The following is a 17,697-nucleotide window of genomic DNA, read 5'->3' as shown; positions in this document are numbered from 1 at the left end:
AAAAGGAGGAGGAAGTGTCACCTCCAGACATTTAACGGACTACGTCCCTAGAGACGCCTGTGGACAATCTCTGGATATGTGGACACGGAAACTCAGCGTAGCACTAGAGGCTGTGATTGTTGGCGACGGTGACAGCGGCCGGGTGCAAAAGTCTTCTCCAAACCTTTCTCAGCCCCACCGCGCCCCCCCCCCCTGCAAAATGTTTAGGGACCAACTTACTATCATAATGCGAATGGCCGGGATAGAGGCCTCCCTGAGCCGAGAAAGTTTCATCACTGTCACCAGAGACAAGGAGAGACATTAGAAAGTGATTGGTCAGCACATTCTGGTACCAGGAGCGGCAGGAGATCCACCATAGAACCCGATAGAACCTGGGTCAGACGAGAGAACACACAGCAAAGCTCTGGATTGTAGATATAGGGGCAGGTTTACATACCCGGTCCATTCGCGATCCAGCGGCGCGTTCTCTGCGGTGGATTCGGGTCCGGCCGGGATTCATTAAGGCAGTTCCTCCGCCGTCCACCAGGTGTCGCTGCTGCGCTGAAGAGCATCGGAATGCACTGGAGTTCATCGAGCCGGGCTGAGTGAAGGTAAGTGCAAGCTCCGCGACACATTTTTTTTTTTAAATGCGGCGTTTTTTCCAAATCCGTCGGGTTTTCGTTCGGCCACGCCCCCCGATTTCAGTCGCGTGCATGCCGACGCCGATGCGCCACAATCCGATCTTGTGCGCCAAAATCCTGGGGCAATTCAGGGAGAATCAGCGCAAATCGGAAATATTCGGGTAACACATCAGGAAAACGTGAATCGGGCCCTTAGTAAATGACCCCCATAGTGTGACTATACACCGGGCACCGGCTGGGATGGGGAGGGTGGACCCCCGGGGATGAGAGTGTCACGTTTCATTTTTGGGTTTTGTTTTTTACTTTTTCAATTTTTTCTGTGTTCTTTACTAGAACCAGGGCAGGAAGCCCCATCAGGATACAAGAGTCACACAAACTCTGGTAAATGATCCATCCTCCCCTATACCCCCCCCCCATCCTTTTTTTAGGGTCTGTGCCCTATCTTACATGTTGTGGGCCCCACGTTGGGGTCGGTTTACTTAATGCTGAAAAATCAATAAAGCACAGTTTAAAAAATTATTTTTACACAAAAAATTGTGACAGCTGCGTTGTCAACCCATAAAAACTTTATTAAACAACCGTATTAACAACCAATGTCCGTTATATCAAATCACGTTCCATGAGCTGTAAGAAAAACTTCTGTAATAAATACGCATCACACTGGAGCGTCTGGAGGACATAAGAGCGCAGCAGCATTGTACAATGTCCGCAGCAGACATCCAGCAGCCATTTTGTACCAGGTTCTGGTGCAGCTTTCAAGCGACAATTTGCGTGTGACAAGGGGGTGGAGTTTCACTTCTGAATTGCACCTACTATTCGATGCTGGGGACATTGTTTTACGCTACAAATTCTTCACCGTATTTATAATTTCCACCAACTTTTTCACTCCTGCAGGGCCGGCGTCAGCACTGGGCATACCTGGGCAAGTGCTGGGGCCCAGAGCTGCTGGGGGGGCCCACATACGTAAGGAATCCATGAGGATGTGAAATTACCATGAGGGGGCTGTTTGGGATGATAAATTAGGGAATATTTTAGGGAACAGGAGGCTGTTTCAGTTTCCGAATTTTTAATGCCGCCATGTGAGCTCATCGCAATGGGGCCCCCTGAGGCTCTGTCACTCGGGGGGCCTACTGAATCCTGGTGCCGACCCTGCACTCCTGCTACTTCGCAACGATACCCTCTAACATTAAACACTGAGTACACGTACAGGTCGCCTTCAGATTCCCAGTTCTCGGGGCATTGATCCTGTAGATCTTATTCTCACGTTTGTGTCATGAGATAATGATTTTCATTGGACGTCCATCTTCATATTATATCCAGTATTTATAATGTTATACAATAACATTTACATTACATTTTATTTATTTATTTTTTTATTTATTACATTTGTTTTATATCTGAAATTCTTACAAAACGTAAAATGACTTAATGGAAGAACCAGCGGCTCAGAGAGAATAATCTGCCGAGACATAAGAAACAAAAGGACGTAAAATAATAGAATAACAGAAAGAAAAGCTACAAATACCGAGCACACTGTACAAAAATATTGTAACAACTTTATTGAACACAACGTTCCACACAACAAGGTGAAAAACGCTTCATGGCCAGATTTTTCGAGCCTGACAAAGCGGTTAGAGGTGGTTTTTTGGCTCCCTGGACATGTCTCTTGGCGAGTACTAGCGGTTATATCCATCTGCATATCCTGCGGAAGGTTCCTCCGGTGATGTAATATGTAATTCAGGATACAGAGACTCACCTTTTACATTAACTTTATACTGGTGCGACTACAAAGTCCATACTACGGTAATTATAGGGCTGGATATCGGAGGGGTCATGTATATTGTATATCCTGTTTCCATCCTGGGGTTTCTTGTCCCCGAATATAAACTGTCCCACCATTATTATTATTATTATGAATGACCTTTGATGTAGAGTGATACTTAAGTCCCTTACTTAAGGACACCCAACTTACAGACGACCCCTAGTTACAGACGGACCCCTCTGCCCCCTGTGACCTCTGGTGACCCCGCTGCCCACTGTGACCTCTGGTGACCTCTCTGGATGTTACTATAGTCCCAGGCTGCACTGATCAGCTGTAAGGTGTCTGTAATGAAGCTTTATTCATAATCCTTGGTCCCAGTACAGCAAAAATCTTTGAAACTCCAATTGTCACTGGGGCAAAAAAAAAAAAATTGCCTGGAACTACAATTATAAAATATACAGTTTCGACTTACATACAAATTCAACTTTAGAACAAACCTCCGGACCCTATCTTGTACGTTACCCGGGAACTGTCTGGTATTGAATAAAATTGATTATTATTTTTTAGACTCCTATTGTTTTTTTGCTTTGCTGCTTTTGGCTTATTGTCTTTATGTTTAGTTGTTTTTTCTGTGTTATTGCTGATAATAAGTGTCCAGATCTTTACTTACCTTCAGGCAGTGACCGCTCTGTCAGAGTCTGAGGTCGTGTCAGAAGCTGCAGAAAAATAATCAGGTCAAATTTGTTTATTATTTATTAATTTTCATTGTTTAATATTTTAATTAATTAATATTTTAAGTTTTAAAATTGTTTTTCAAATATATTTTTTGGCACCACCTCGGATTTCCCCTCTTCCCACCTCTGTGGTGACCACTGTGATCATTTCCTCGCATTGCTCCCTCCCTGTTATGTGGGTTTTTATACTAAGTACCATATATACTCGAGTATAAGCCTAGTTTTTCAGCACAAAAAAATGTGCTGAAAACCCAAACTCGGCTTATACTCGACTAAAAAAAGATATGTTTTACCCGGTTTTTGTGGCAAAATTTGGGGCCTCGGCTTATACTTGGGTCGGCTTATACTCGAGTATATACGTATATACCGTATACTTGGGTTTTATGGGTAAGATCAATCATTTAATTAAAGAATCTCAGAGACTCCACCCCCTTGGACATTGTGATGACGGACGTGATATCAGTTCTCCTCCAACATAATCAACGAGTTATTATCACAGATATAAGTCCTAGTAATACTCACTGCTGGTCGCCGTGTAGTCGTCCTTCCTTCCTGAAACAAGCAAAGTGTAGGAAATTATTGTGCGTTCTGATTCCCTATAAATATATAAGTAAGATCTTGTATCGTACTGGATTCTACGAGATATCATGATTAGAGATGAACATTAAGTTTGGGTCCTGGATTTGGCTACATCCTACGTGACACAGACATATTGCCAGATCCGGCACATTGATGCCCCTAGCTATGGCTGTGATTGGCCAGGGGTGTCCTTCTGACCAATCACAGCCATTGGCATCTAGGAGCGACAATTTGCACCTGAATCCCGGACCCAAACTTATCTAAGCTTATCTGTCATCATGATACATATGGATGACTGTTATCACATCCCCCACTAATTCCCCTGCAGCGGATATTCCTGAGGTTCCCAAACAGAACTCCATCATAATTACTTTGCATCCATCTTTATCCATACTATTACAATCCAATTTGTCTCCTCCAGAAAGTTGGATAATTCCAGAGAAGCCATCGCCCATGGTCCTCTATATTCCACCAAGTACCTTGTATGGCATCACAACGTGTCTTCCTTCTCTGCTTTTAAGGAGATTTCTACACCGGAGCTTCTATACTATAAGTTTATGGAACTTTCTGTAGAAGGTGACATTGAGTATTTACCAAAAAATGTCCAGATGGATCTGGATGACTTATTATGGTCAATGCAAAATGTCTGGACCCCAAGATCTATTCTGAGGGTCATCTTTGGACTCAAGAAGTAATACTGCCCCAAGATGAGGATGTTTGACCTCCGCCTCATAGGGTTGGACATTAATCTCCTACTTGTAAGTCTGTTAGGAATCTGATTGTAAGATGGAGAAACCCTTTTGTCCTGTAGTAGTTTGTAGGATCATAAAACCCTATTTGCTGCACCAGGTCCAAAACATCTAGAACTTACTTTTGTATATAGTGACTCCAGCAATGACGGATGTGACAATGAGGATAACGGTGACCACTAGACTGATGATCACAACCAGCACGGAGGTCGGTGATTGTTCTAGAAGATAAAACAAGGATAATCAGGTAACAATAGATAAGTAACAGCGACTCATTATAATCTTTGTCTGAGAAGTTCATTGCTGGGAGTAAACCAATAAGGATAAACCACCCTGCACATATTGGGGCAGATTTACTTACCCGGTCCATTCGCGATCCAGCGGCGCGTTCTCTGCGGTGGATTCGGGTCCGGCCGGGATTTATTAAGGCAGTTCCTCCGACTTTCACCGGGTGGCGCTGCTGCACTGAAGAGCATCGGAACGCACTCAAGTTTACCGGCCTATTCCTAGTGCAGGTAAGCGCGAGCCCCGCGACACTTTTTTTTTTTTAAATGCGGCGGTTTTTCCGGATCCGTCAGGTTTTCGTTCGGCCACGCCCCTGATTTCCGTCGCATGCGCCACAATCCTATCGCGTGCGCCAAAATCCTGGGGCACTTCAGGGAAAATCGGCACAAAATGGAAATATTCGGGTAACACGTCGGGAAAACGCGAATCTGGCCCTTAGTAAATGACCCCCATTATGTAGTTTATTATGTAGATCAGACTCACCCCATGGCACAAGGAGCGGCTCCTCCAGGCTGCTGTGATCCACATAACAGGAGTAAGTGTCGCCCTCATTGGGGCGGATGTCCACGCTGACCCTGATCTGGTAGGTGCCGTCAGGATTGGGGAGGACGTGTGTGGTCTCATATGAAGGAATGTCGTCCATCCCGTTCTTCATCCACCGCACATGCACAGTCCGGGGGTGAAACCCGTAAACGTGACAGTGAAGTTTTGTGATGTCACCTAATTTCTGACCAGTGACCTTTACCCCTGGTCGTACTAAGAGAGTAAAATAAGAAAAACTTTACAACCAATTATAGGGTGCATACATACCCAATCCATATATTGATCAAAAATGATGAGAAATTTGATGTTGGGAGAGGGGTCCTTTGTATTGTTTGCATATTCACATTGTTCCTCATGTGTCATCTTCAGATCATCTTGCCAGTCTCACCTTAGATACTCAATGACTTCTCTTTGTAGACCTTCACTCGGCTTCCTAACTTTTGGAACATTCTTCACTATAGACACTATAGGACCTCTAGAACCTCATGCACTCTTCCAAATATCGGCCAAACAAATCCTTCTTAAAGTTCTCATTATCTACCAGCTAGTGGTCTGGAGTGCTACAATACTCACCATCACCCCAGAATCCAATTTTACTTTGCCCAACCAGATGTCCGGCCAAACATCCCATGGCACCGGCAGAAGATGGTAACTCACTAGTCCCTTACTGATTGGCAAGGGCAGACAAGCATGTGTGGCACATACACGTACAAACATAGCCAGAAAGCACATCACATATACACATGTAAACCTAAGGGGTGGAATACAAGGGTCACTCCCAGTAATCTCCCCCATTGGGTACTATTACCTCTCCGCTCCAGGTTTCCTCTTCCATACTTTAGGAATCTCTTCAGATTCTCGATACATATATTCTCCAGGTAATTCTTGGCTCTTTCCCCTCCTCTTACTTCCGGACTGTTCCATCTCTGAGTGGTGATCTGAGCCTCGGCCATGGTTGGGATAAATGTGGCCGTCGGTAAGTCAAAGTACATGTACTCTTCCCCGTCGTATCGGTACTGCTGATGTGCTATGGTGCTGCCGTCATCTCTGAGCTCACAGCTGCGTAATACCTGCACAAAGTGGAAACCTGAGGACAATACGGGGACTTATTAAATGGGACACGTGTCTACTATCGGCAATAGAAACATTTTTGGAAGGGGTGCATCACCACCATCCATCGCTAAAGTCATTGGGATAGTCACAGGACTTCAGTTCTGTCCTGCTGTTTTGGGCCGTGGGAGGTATCACTTTCCACTAATGAAGCTTTCCAAGTCTTTCACTCTGAAAACATATGGACATTATACATGTCTAATTTCTACAATGAAACCAAAGAGACCTTCAAAAGGGATGAATTCGGCCTACAGTCCCAGATCTCTGGTTTTGTCCTGCTGTCTCCCAGCGTTCTCGCTATTCCACTTCCCAAATATCAATTGTGGAATTCAGAAATACCCATGTCCATAGAAGTAAGACCAACCAGTAAGTAATTTCACTAGTAATTTGCATATTTGACCTTCCTGGTTGTTGGCCTTGTCTCCGACCTCTTGGCACGGCATTACATGTCTTATCTCTACAACTACCCTGCACCTATTTCTCCTGCTCCTTCTGTTCCACATGTTCTCCAGAGAATTAACCCCTCACTAACCAACCAAATGGGGGGGGGGGGGGTTTGCTGAAAAGCTCATATCTCACCTCCAGTGTGGTTGAACCTCTCCATCCCTATCTTGACCTCGTGCCTGTAGAGCGCCTCATGCTGTTTCCCGATCTGCGTACTTCTCTCCCAGTATTCCGGCTTCTCCTTCATCCATGGAGCCACAGGAACGCTAACCCCGATGTCACTTCTGTATAGATCAATCTGCTGGTCATCCACATATCCAATCATGGAGAAGTCGGGCATTCCGTGTCCTGGCGCTGAGACGCCCATGTAATAGTAGCGCAGAGAGTGACTGTCTGGGAGACGGATCGGAGGCGACACAAAACACTGGTTATAGTCAAAGAATAATTATTATATTATTCCACAGATTTCAGCGAACAAAATGACTGCTTCTTCTTCGCTGAGGTCATGAATTCATTCTAAAGGGGTCGTCCATCACTTGATTTAAGCAGCTATGGTCAGATGAAGTTCCATATGGGTCACCATCAACCTCAGCAGAGACGTGTCATGTGTGTAGAGGTCACCACTGAGGCCAGTGATTGGCTACATCGGCAATTTGCCTAAAGATCACCTGACAACAAGCCAAAAAGCTGACAACAAATCCAATGTATCCTTAAGATACCAGATGTCCTCCTACAAAAGCAGAGCGTCTGGGACCTTCACACTCATGTTCTAGATCTGTGGCAGCCATTTTGTATCATATTCAACATGTGAGAGTCCTGTCCACACCTTCCCTATGGAATGGAAACCCCGATTTAAACAAAGGGATTGACTGATCACATCGCCCCTGAGAAGATGGATTCTCTACACCTAATGGTAGATTCACTTTGTGTCTTGTAACAGGTAGACTGGACTCCTCCACCATGGGAGGACATTGGTCACGGGCCACGGCTTAAGCTGGTGCCCATGAGCCTCTCCGTGGCCTTAATCATAGAGATTGTCTACAAACAATTAGTTCTATCCTCAAGATATCTAATCAGGGAGGTCAACACCCAACCCTGCACCAAACCACTGTCCACCTCAGGATGACAACAGAACACAAAGATGGAAGCTCCATGTTCTCTGTGGTGGCTGAAATCTGAAGTAAATAGGATCCGTGGCTGCGGTTATGACTTTAGTCTCCTGCACAGGACACGTGGCGGCCGGGTCTCAAACCCTCAGCAGATATTGACTGATGATCCTGAGAATAGGAATCAGTGTCATAGAGGTTTTCTATAATCGGGGTGGTCTCGTGGCCTTCGGGATAGACGACTCGACTGGAAGTGGTGGACGTCACGTAGGATGAAGGAGAGGTCAACCGAGGCCACGGAACGTCCAAAGCAGGTCCAAAGCTCGAAAGAACATCAGGATGCAAAGCCAAGAGCAAGAGCAGGGTATGGTCTCTGATGTGGTCACATCGGCCTCCAGTAAAATCCCCATTAATTTCTGGAAAACTCCTTTAATTTTAAGCATTTATTCTCCTGACTACTACAATCCCAGCACAGAATTTATTCTGTAAACTGATCATCATAAATTAACCTTAAAAATTGATAGACCACATATACAGCAGATCATTTAACTCCTCGTTTATATTTCAGGAGTTTTATTGACGGTTTAGTTTTTTTTTATTTCCTTTTTTTGTCTTTTTTTCTATATCTTTATCTTCCTGTACGTATCACAATGTATAGATCCCGCATATCTCAGGAATATATACGTCTCGTGAGGAACATAACCGTCACTTCCAGCAGCTAAAGATAGGACACTCCTGTAGTGATCGGGGACATCGGTTGGGGGGGGGATACTACTAATTATGGGACAGTCAGTTTATCATTGTACATGATGGAAAGAGAGCGCACAAAACCTGCAAAGTACTGACATAACGAGCCCTAGAATCCAAGGATACAGTAGATGCCTCCTTCATACTCACCCAGATGCCCCCCGGGGGCACACAGAAGGACCAGGGTGAAGGCGCAGAACATCTTCCACCTCCCAGAGAACCAGGAAACAAGCACAAAACCAAACGGAGGCGAAGAAACCAAAGGAGGAGGAGGAGGAGGATCTCAGCAGTCACCGGGCAGATCCCACAGCGACGTATCAAAGGGAAAGTGAAAATTTAAGATGATTGAGAAATGGGGGAAATTCAGGACTCGTTCATAGAAATTTTTACCTGCACTGATACGAGACAAACAGGAGAAAACACGAAGAAACCGTGATACATTTTACAGGCAACTGCCAGCAGGTGAAGCCATGCAGATGGCGGTTAATGTTATGTATTGTCCCTAGAGAGATGTGTAATCAGACCTCACACTGCTGTGCTCTGTGCTCTCTGCAGCCAGTGTTATGTATTTTCCCTGGAGAGATGTGTAATCAGACCTCACACTGCTGTGCTCTGTGCTCTCTGCAACCAGTGTTATGTATTGTCCCTGGAGAGATGTGTAATCAGACCTCACACTGCTGTGCTCTGTGCTCTCTGCAGCCAGTGTTATGTATTCCCCCTGGAGAGATGTGTAATCAGACCTCACACTGCTGTGTACTGTGCTCTCTGCAGCCAGTGTTTTGTATTGTCCCTGGAGAGATGTGTAATCAGACCTCACACTGCTGTGTTATTTGCTCTCTGCAGCCAGTGTTATGTATTGTCCCTGGTGAGAAGTGTAATCAGACCTCACACTGCTGTGCTCTGTGCTCTCTGCAGCCAGTGTTATGTATTTTCCCTGGAGAGATGTGTAATCAGACCTCACACTGCTGTGCTCTGTGCTCTCTGCAACCAGTGTTATGTATTGTCCCTGGAGAGATGTGTAATCAGACCTCACACTGCTGTGCTCTGTGCTCTCTGCAGCCAGTGTTATGTATTCCCCCTGGAGAGATGTGTAATCAGACCTCACACTGCTGTGTACTGTGCTCTCTGCAGCCAGTGTTTTGTATTGTCCCTGGAGAGATGTGTAATCAGACCTCACACTGCTGTGTTATTTGCTCTCTGCAGCCAGTGTTATGTATTGTCCCTGGTGAGAAGTGTAATCAGACCTCACACTGCTGTGCTCTGTGCTCTCTGCAGCCAGTGTTATGTATTGTCCCTGGAGAGATGTGTAATCAGACCTCACACTGCTGTACTCTGTGCTCTCTGTAGCCAGTGTTATGTATTGTCCCTGGAGAGATGTGTAATCAGACCTCACACTGCTGTGCTCTGTTCTCTCTGAAGCCAGTGTTATGTATTGTCCCTGGAGAGATGTGTAATCAGACCTCACACTGCTGTGCTCTGTGCTCTCTGCAGCCAGTGTTATGTACTGTCCCTGGAGAGATGTGTAATCAGACCTCACACTGCTGTGCTCTGTGCTCTCTGCAGCCAATGTTATGTATTGTCCCTGGTGAGAAGTGTAATCAGACCTCACACTGCTGTGTACTGTGCTCTCTGCAGCCAGGGTTATGTATTGTCCCTGGAGAGATGTGTTATCAGACCTCACACTGCTGTGCTCTGTGCTCTCTGCATCCAGTGTTATGTACTGTCCCGGGAGAGATGTGTAATCAGACCTCACACTGCTGTGCTCTGTGTTCTCTCTGCAGCCAGTGTTATGCCTTGTACTTGTAGAGATGTGTAATCAAACCTCACACTGCTGTGCTCTGTGTTCTCTGCAGCCAGGGTTATGTATTGTCCCTGGAGAGATGTGTAATCAGACCTCACACTGCTGTGCTCTGTGCTCTCTACAGCCAGTGTTATGTACTGTCCCGGGAGAGATGTGTAATCAGACCTCACATTGCTGTGCTCTGTTCTCTCTGCAGCCAGTGTTATGTACTGTCCCTGGAGAGATGTGTAATCAGATCTCACACTGCTGTGCTCTGTGCTCTCTGCAGCCAGTGTTATGTATTGTCCCTGGAGAGATGTGTAATCAGACCTCACACTGCTGTGCTCTCTGCAGCCAGTGTTATGTATTGTCCCTGGAGAGATGTGTAATCACACCTCACACTGCTGTGCTCTGTGCTCTCTGAAGCCAGTGTTATGTACTGTCCCTGGAGAGATGTGTAATCAGACCTCACACTGCTGTGCTCTGTGCTCTCTGCAGCCAGTGTTATGTACTGTCCCTGGAGAGATGTGTAATCAGACCTGACACTGCTGCTCTCTGTGCTCTCTGCAGCCAGTGTTATGTATTGTCCCTGGAGAGATGTGTAATCAGACCTCACACTGCTGTGCTCTGTGCTCTCTGAAGCCAGTGTTATGTACTGTCCCTGGAGAGATGTGTAATCAGACCTCACACTGCTGTGCTCTGTGCTCTCTGCAGCCAGTGTTATGTACTGTCCCTGGAGAGATGTGTAATTAGACCTTACACTGCTGAGCTCTGTGCTCTCTGCAGCCAGTGTTATGTATTGTCCATGGAGGAATGTGTAATCAGACCTCACACTGCTGTGCTCTCTGCAGCCAGTGTTATGTACTGTCCCTGGAGAGATATGTAATCAGACCTCACACCGCTGTGCTCTGTGCTCTCTGCAGCCAGTGTTAGGTATTGTCCCTGGAGAGATGTGTAATCAGACCTTACACTGCTGTGCTCTGAGCTCTCTGCAGCCAGTGTTATGTATTGTCCCTGGAGAGATGTGTAATCAGACCTCACACTGCTGTGCTCTGTGCTCTCTGCAGCCAGTGTTATGCATTGTCCCTGGAGAGATGTGTAATCAGACCTCACACTGCTGTGCTCTCTGCAGCCAGTGTTATGTACTGTCCCTGGAGAGATGTGTAATCAGACCTCACACCGCTGTGCTCTGAGCTCTCTGCAGCCAGTGTTATGTATTGTCCCTGGAGAGATGTGTAATCAGACCTCACACTGCTGTGCTCTGTGCTCTCTGCAGCCAGTGTTATGTATTGTCCCTGGAGAGATGTGTAATCAGACCTCACACTGCTGTGCTCTGTGCTCTCTGCAGCCAGTGTTATGTATTGTCCCTGGAGAGATGTGTAATCAGACCTCACACTGCTGTGTTCTGTGCTCTCTGCAGCCAGTGTTATGTATTGTCCCTGGAGAGATGTATAATCAGACCTCACACTGCTGTGCTCTGTGCTCTCTGCAGCCAGTGTTATGTATTGTCCCTGGAGAGATGTGTAATCAGACCTCACACTGCTGTGTTCTGTGCTCTCTGCAGCCAGTGTTATGTATTGTCCCTGGAGAGATGTATAATCAGACCTCACACTGCTGTGCTCTGTGCTCTCTGCAGCCAGTGTTATGTATTGTCCCTGGAGAGATGTGTAATCAGACCTCACACTGCTGTGTTCTGTGCTCTCTGCAGCCAGTGTTATGTATTGTCCCTGGAGAGATGTATAATCAGACCTCACACTGCTGTGCTCTGTGCTCTCTGCAGCCAGTGTTATGTATTATCCCTGGAGAGATGTGTAATCAGACCTCACACTGCTGTGCTCTGTGCTCTTTGCAGCCAGTGTTATGTATTGTCCCTGGAGAGATGTGTAATCAGACCTCACACTGCTGTGCTCTGTGCTCTCTGCAGCCAGTGTTATGTATTGTCACTGGAGAGATGTGTGATCAGACCTCACACTGCTGTGCTCTGTGCTCTCTGCAGCCAGTGTTATGTATTGTCCCTGGAGAGATGTGTAATCAGACCTCACACTGCTGTGCTCTCTGCAGCCAGTGTTATGTATTGTCCCTGGAGAGATGTGTAATCACACCTCACACTGCTGTGCTCTGTGCTCTCTGAAGCCAGTGTTATGTACTGTCCCTGGAGAGATGTGTAATCAGACCTCACACTGCTGTGCTCTGTGCTCTCTGCAGCCAGTGTTATGTACTGTCCCTGGAGAGATGTGTAATCAGACCTGACACTGCTGCTCTCTGTGCTCTCTGCAGCCAGTGTTATGTATTGTCCCTGGAGAGATGTGTAATCAGACCTCACACTGCTGTGCTCTGTGCTCTCTGAAGCCAGTGTTATGTACTGTCCCTGGAGAGATGTGTAATCAGACCTCACACTGCTGTGCTCTGTGCTCTCTGCAGCCAGTGTTATGTACTGTCCCTGGAGAGATGTGTAATTAGACCTTACACTGCTGAGCTCTGTGCTCTCTGCAGCCAGTGTTATGTATTGTCCATGGAGGAATGTGTAATCAGACCTCACACTGCTGTGCTCTCTGCAGCCAGTGTTATGTACTGTCCCTGGAGAGATATGTAATCAGACCTCACACCGCTGTGCTCTGTGCTCTCTGCAGCCAGTGTTAGGTATTGTCCCTGGAGAGATGTGTAATCAGACCTTACACTGCTGTGCTCTGAGCTCTCTGCAGCCAGTGTTATGTATTGTCCCTGGAGAGATGTGTAATCAGACCTCACACTGCTGTGCTCTGTGCTCTCTGCAGCCAGTGTTATGCATTGTCCCTGGAGAGATGTGTAATCAGACCTCACACTGCTGTGCTCTCTGCAGCCAGTGTTATGTACTGTCCCTGGAGAGATGTGTAATCAGACCTCACACCGCTGTGCTCTGAGCTCTCTGCAGCCAGTGTTATGTATTGTCCCTGGAGAGATGTGTAATCAGACCTCACACTGCTGTGCTCTGTGCTCTCTGCAGCCAGTGTTATGTATTGTCCCTGGAGAGATGTGTAATCAGACCTCACACTGCTGTGCTCTGTGCTCTCTGCAGCCAGTGTTATGTATTGTCCCTGGAGAGATGTGTAATCAGACCTCACACTGCTGTGTTCTGTGCTCTCTGCAGCCAGTGTTATGTATTGTCCCTGGAGAGATGTATAATCAGACCTCACACTGCTGTGCTCTGTGCTCTCTGCAGCCAGTGTTATGTATTGTCCCTGGAGAGATGTGTAATCAGACCTCACACTGCTGTGTTCTGTGCTCTCTGCAGCCAGTGTTATGTATTGTCCCTGGAGAGATGTATAATCAGACCTCACACTGCTGTGCTCTGTGCTCTCTGCAGCCAGTGTTATGTATTGTCCCTGGAGAGATGTGTAATCAGACCTCACACTGCTGTGTTCTGTGCTCTCTGCAGCCAGTGTTATGTATTGTCCCTGGAGAGATGTATAATCAGACCTCACACTGCTGTGCTCTGTGCTCTCTGCAGCCAGTGTTATGTATTATCCCTGGAGAGATGTGTAATCAGACCTCACACTGCTGTGCTCTGTGCTCTTTGCAGCCAGTGTTATGTATTGTCCCTGGAGAGATGTGTAATCAGACCTCACACTGCTGTGCTCTGTGCTCTCTGCAGCCAGTGTTATGTATTGTCACTGGAGAGATGTGTGATCAGACCTCACACTGCTGTGCTCTGTGCTCTCTGCAGCCAGTGTTATGTATTGTCCCTGGAGAGATGTGTAATCAGACGTCACACTGCTGTGCTCTGTGCTTTCTGCAGCCAGTGTTATGTATTGTCCCTGGAGAGATGTGTAATCAGACCTCACACTGCTGTGCTCTCTGCAGCCAGTGTTATGTATTGTCCCTGGAGAGATGTGTAATCAGACCTCACACTGCTGTGCTCTGTGCTCTTTGCAGCCAGTGTTATGTATTGTCCCTGGAGAGATGTGTAATCAGACCTCACACTGCTGTGCTCTGTGCTCTCTGTAACCAGTGTTATGTATTGTCCCTGGAGAGATGTGTAATCAGACCTCACACTGCTGTGCTCTGTGCTCTCTGTAGCCAGTGTTATGTATTGTCCCTGGAGAGATGTGTAATCAGACCTCACACTGCTGTGCTCTGTGCTCTCTGCAGCCAGTGTTATGTATTATCCCTGGAGAGATGTGTAATCAGACCTCACACTGCTGTGCTCTGTGCTCTCTGCAGCCAGTGTTATGTATTGTCCCTGGAGAGATGTGTAATCAGACCTCACACTGCTGTGCTCTGTGCTCTCTGCAGCCAGTGTTATGTATTGTCACTGGAGAGATGTGTGATCAGACCTCACACTGCTGTGCTCTGTGCTCTCTGCAGCCAGTGTTATGTATTGTCCCTGGAGAGATGTGTAATCAGACGTCACACTGCTGTGCTCTGTGCTTTCTGCAGCCAGTGTTATGTATTGTCCCTGGAGAGATGTGTAATCAGACCTCACACTGCTGTGCTCTGTGCTCTCTGCAGCCAGTGCTATGTATTGTCCCTGGAGAGATGTGTAATCAGACCTCACACTGCTGTGCTCTCTGCAGCCAGTGTTATGTATTGTCCCTGGAGAGATGTGTAATCAGACCTCACACTGCTGTGCTCTGTGCTCTTTGCAGCCAGTGTTATGTATTGTCCCTGGAGAGATGTGTAATCAGACCTCACACTGCTGTGCTCTGTGCTCTCTGTAACCAGTGTTATGTATTGTCCCTGGAGAGATGTGTAATCAGACCTCACACTGCTGTGCTCTGTGCTCTCTGTAGCCAGTGTTATGTATTGTCCCTGGAGAGATGTGTAATCAGACCTCACACTGCTGTGCTCTGTGCTCTCTGCAGCCAGTGTTATGTATTATCCCTGGAGAGATGTGTAATCAGACCTCACACTGCTGTGCTCTGTGCTCTCTGCAGCCAGTGTTAACTATTGTCACTGGAGAGATGTGTAATCAGACCTCACACTGCTGTGCTCTGTGCTCTCTGTAATTGACCACATGCACAGGAATGTACCGGATATCATCTCATAGAGGGTATTTTATGAGGATCCAGACTGAAGCAATTGGTCTGTGATAAAAAACGGAACAAAACAATATTTGGCTGGGCTCCGCCCCTTATCCAATAACAAGTATCGGAATATTTGGCCGGGCTCCGCCCCTTATCCAATAACAAGTATCGGAATATTTGGCCGGATTCCTCGGGTTCTCATGGGACAATCAGTCACATTTGTGATATTAGTGACAATGGTTTCACTTCCGCGTTCCCTGGAGAGATCTCTGCGATTCTGAGAACAGCGACAAATAATTTATTCCACGAAAAACATGGAACGATCCCGGAAGTCCAGTAACAAAAAATAACTGTTATATAGAGGAAAACTCCAGTCACAGCTGATTCATTGTATAATACAAGGTGCAGGGTCAGGAGGGAGGAGCGCGACTCTGCTTCATCGTATTCCTGGAGCTTTCCCTTAAAGGGGATGTGTCGGCAGATGTGCCCGTGTAGTACTGCATCCAGTGCTCTGTAATGTCACCAGAGAGATGTGGATTCAGAGGTTTTTGTAAGTTGTTTGTAGCAGCAGGACTGTGAAATGTGGATGTATATATCAGGATTGTAGCTTGTCCTCACACTGCTGTGCTCTCGGCTTTCTGTGCTGAGCTCCTTCACAGCTCCTGTTCTCTAGTTTGCATCCACTTCTATCATTGGGGAAGGACTTTGAAGAGGTCTTACCTTACACTGGTTGCAGGGAGCACAGAGCACAGCAGTGTAAGGATACACCCCCAGTGCATTTGGAGACGCTAAAATCCAGGGATATAAATCCATATAGCACAGTCCTGGTTCCACTAACAACATTCACAGCAGTATAACTACACATCTCTCCAGGGACAATACCTCTCACTGGCTGCAGGGAGCACAGAGCACAGCAGTGTGAGGACACAACCCCAGTGCATTTGGAGAAGCTACAATCCAGGGATTTAAAGCCATATATCACAGTCCTGGTGCTACTAACAACATACATAAAGGTCTGATTACACATCTCTCCAGGGACCATACCTATCACTGGCTGCAGAGAGCACAGAGCACAGCAGTGTGAGGATACGTCCCAATTGACATACAATCTTGGAATATAAATCCATATATAAATAATTCCATATATAAAACAGTCCTGCTGCTACTAACAACATACATAAAGGTCTGATTGCACATCTCTCCAGGGACAATACATGGCACTGGCTGCAGAGAGCACAGAGCACAGCAGTGTGAGGTGTGATTATACATCTCTCCAGGGACAATACATAACACTGGCTGCTGACAGGTTCTATCCTTGTGATTCAGTGCATCCTCTACCAGAAAGCTGAGTGCTATATCAAAGACCTTGTGTTCAGGAGACTTTCCTTCTCGTCTTGTGGTTAGTCCTGGACACCTGCAGGAAGTCCCATCGCTCGGTGACAACCACTAACCTCCATCTACACGTCGCAGCTGCTGCATTACCCCATTCTCATGGCTGAGAGCCGGGGGGGACCCAACAGAAAATGTGCAATATAATATTCTTATTCAATCTCATCCGGTTTTCAGGGGGGTTTTTTAACATTTTTCCCCAAACTTTAGTGGTTTTTCAGAAATAACCAGAAAACCCCTTTAAAGGAACCTATCACCACATTTTTCACAAATACAGCTACTGGCAGGTTTCCTTAGAGTCCTATTAACTAAACCCTTCTTTTAGTTAAAAAGTGTTCCCCACAAATTCCAATAAAATCAACTTTGTTATCTTAGCACGGAGATGGAGGGGGCGGGTCCGGCTCAGCATAGTCCAGCAGCTCCTCCTCATGGCTCATGCCTACTTGTTACCTATCAGCACATGTCATGTGACCAGGCTGATGTCATCTAAAATTTAACCACTAAAATTTGCAAAATCTACCCCATGCATGTATCTGATCACATGAAATCACAACATTCAGGCTGTTGTGGCTCATGTGATCAGATATATACATGGAGTATATTTTGCAAATGTTAGCGGGTAAAGGACCTTAGATGACATCATCCTGGTCACATGACATGTGCTGAAAGGTGAGAAGGAGGCATAGGCCATGCAGGACACTACTCTGAGGGAAAACATTTAGCTAAAAGAAGAGGGTCAGTTAGTTAATCAGGCGCCATGGGAACCTGTCACTAGCTGTAAATGTGGTGACAGGTTCCCTTTAACAAGTCATCAGATCTAACACCGAACACGCTAAGGCGTTAGAC

At 46.5% G+C, this 17,697-nt stretch overlaps 1 protein-coding gene across 1 annotated transcript; it reads right to left on the bottom strand.

Moving 5' to 3' along the window:
• Nucleotides 1-1,854: 1,854 nt before the first annotated feature.
• Nucleotides 1,855-9,054, bottom strand: LOC140077335 (class I histocompatibility antigen, F10 alpha chain-like). Its single transcript, XM_072124407.1, has 8 exons — nt 8,830-9,054; nt 6,962-7,219; nt 6,081-6,359; nt 5,213-5,485; nt 4,567-4,665; nt 3,639-3,668; nt 3,053-3,098; nt 1,855-2,079 (listed from the first exon to the last, which is right to left on the bottom strand). The coding sequence occupies exons 1-7, from the start codon at nt 8,879-8,881 to the stop codon at nt 3,055-3,057; spliced, it is 1,035 nt and encodes a 344-aa protein (XP_071980508.1). The 5' UTR covers nt 8,882-9,054; the 3' UTR covers nt 1,855-2,079; nt 3,053-3,054.
• Nucleotides 9,055-17,697: the final 8,643 nt, after the last annotated feature.

This window comes from Engystomops pustulosus, chromosome 9, assembly GCF_040894005.1.
Source record: "Engystomops pustulosus chromosome 9, aEngPut4.maternal, whole genome shotgun sequence".
NCBI classification, from domain to species: domain Eukaryota; kingdom Metazoa; phylum Chordata; class Amphibia; order Anura; family Leptodactylidae; genus Engystomops; species Engystomops pustulosus.
Note: the sequence above shows the minus strand (reverse complement) of the source record. Positions and strands in the feature narration are given on the sequence as shown.

Excerpts from the sequence above, each read along its gene's own strand:
- LOC140077335 (XM_072124407.1), bottom strand. The coding sequence starts at position 8,881 with ATGTTCTGCGCCTTCACCCTGGTCCTTCTGTGTGCCCCCGGGGGGCAT. Across the intron at positions 5,486-6,080 it reads AGGAAACCTGGAGCGGAGAG|TACGACCAGGGGTAAAGGTC; the intron begins GTAATAGTACCC and ends TTACTCTCTTAG. Across the intron at positions 3,669-4,566 it reads TGGAGTCACTATATACAAAA|GAAGGAAGGACGACTACACG; the intron begins GTAAGTTCTAGA and ends TGCTTGTTTCAG.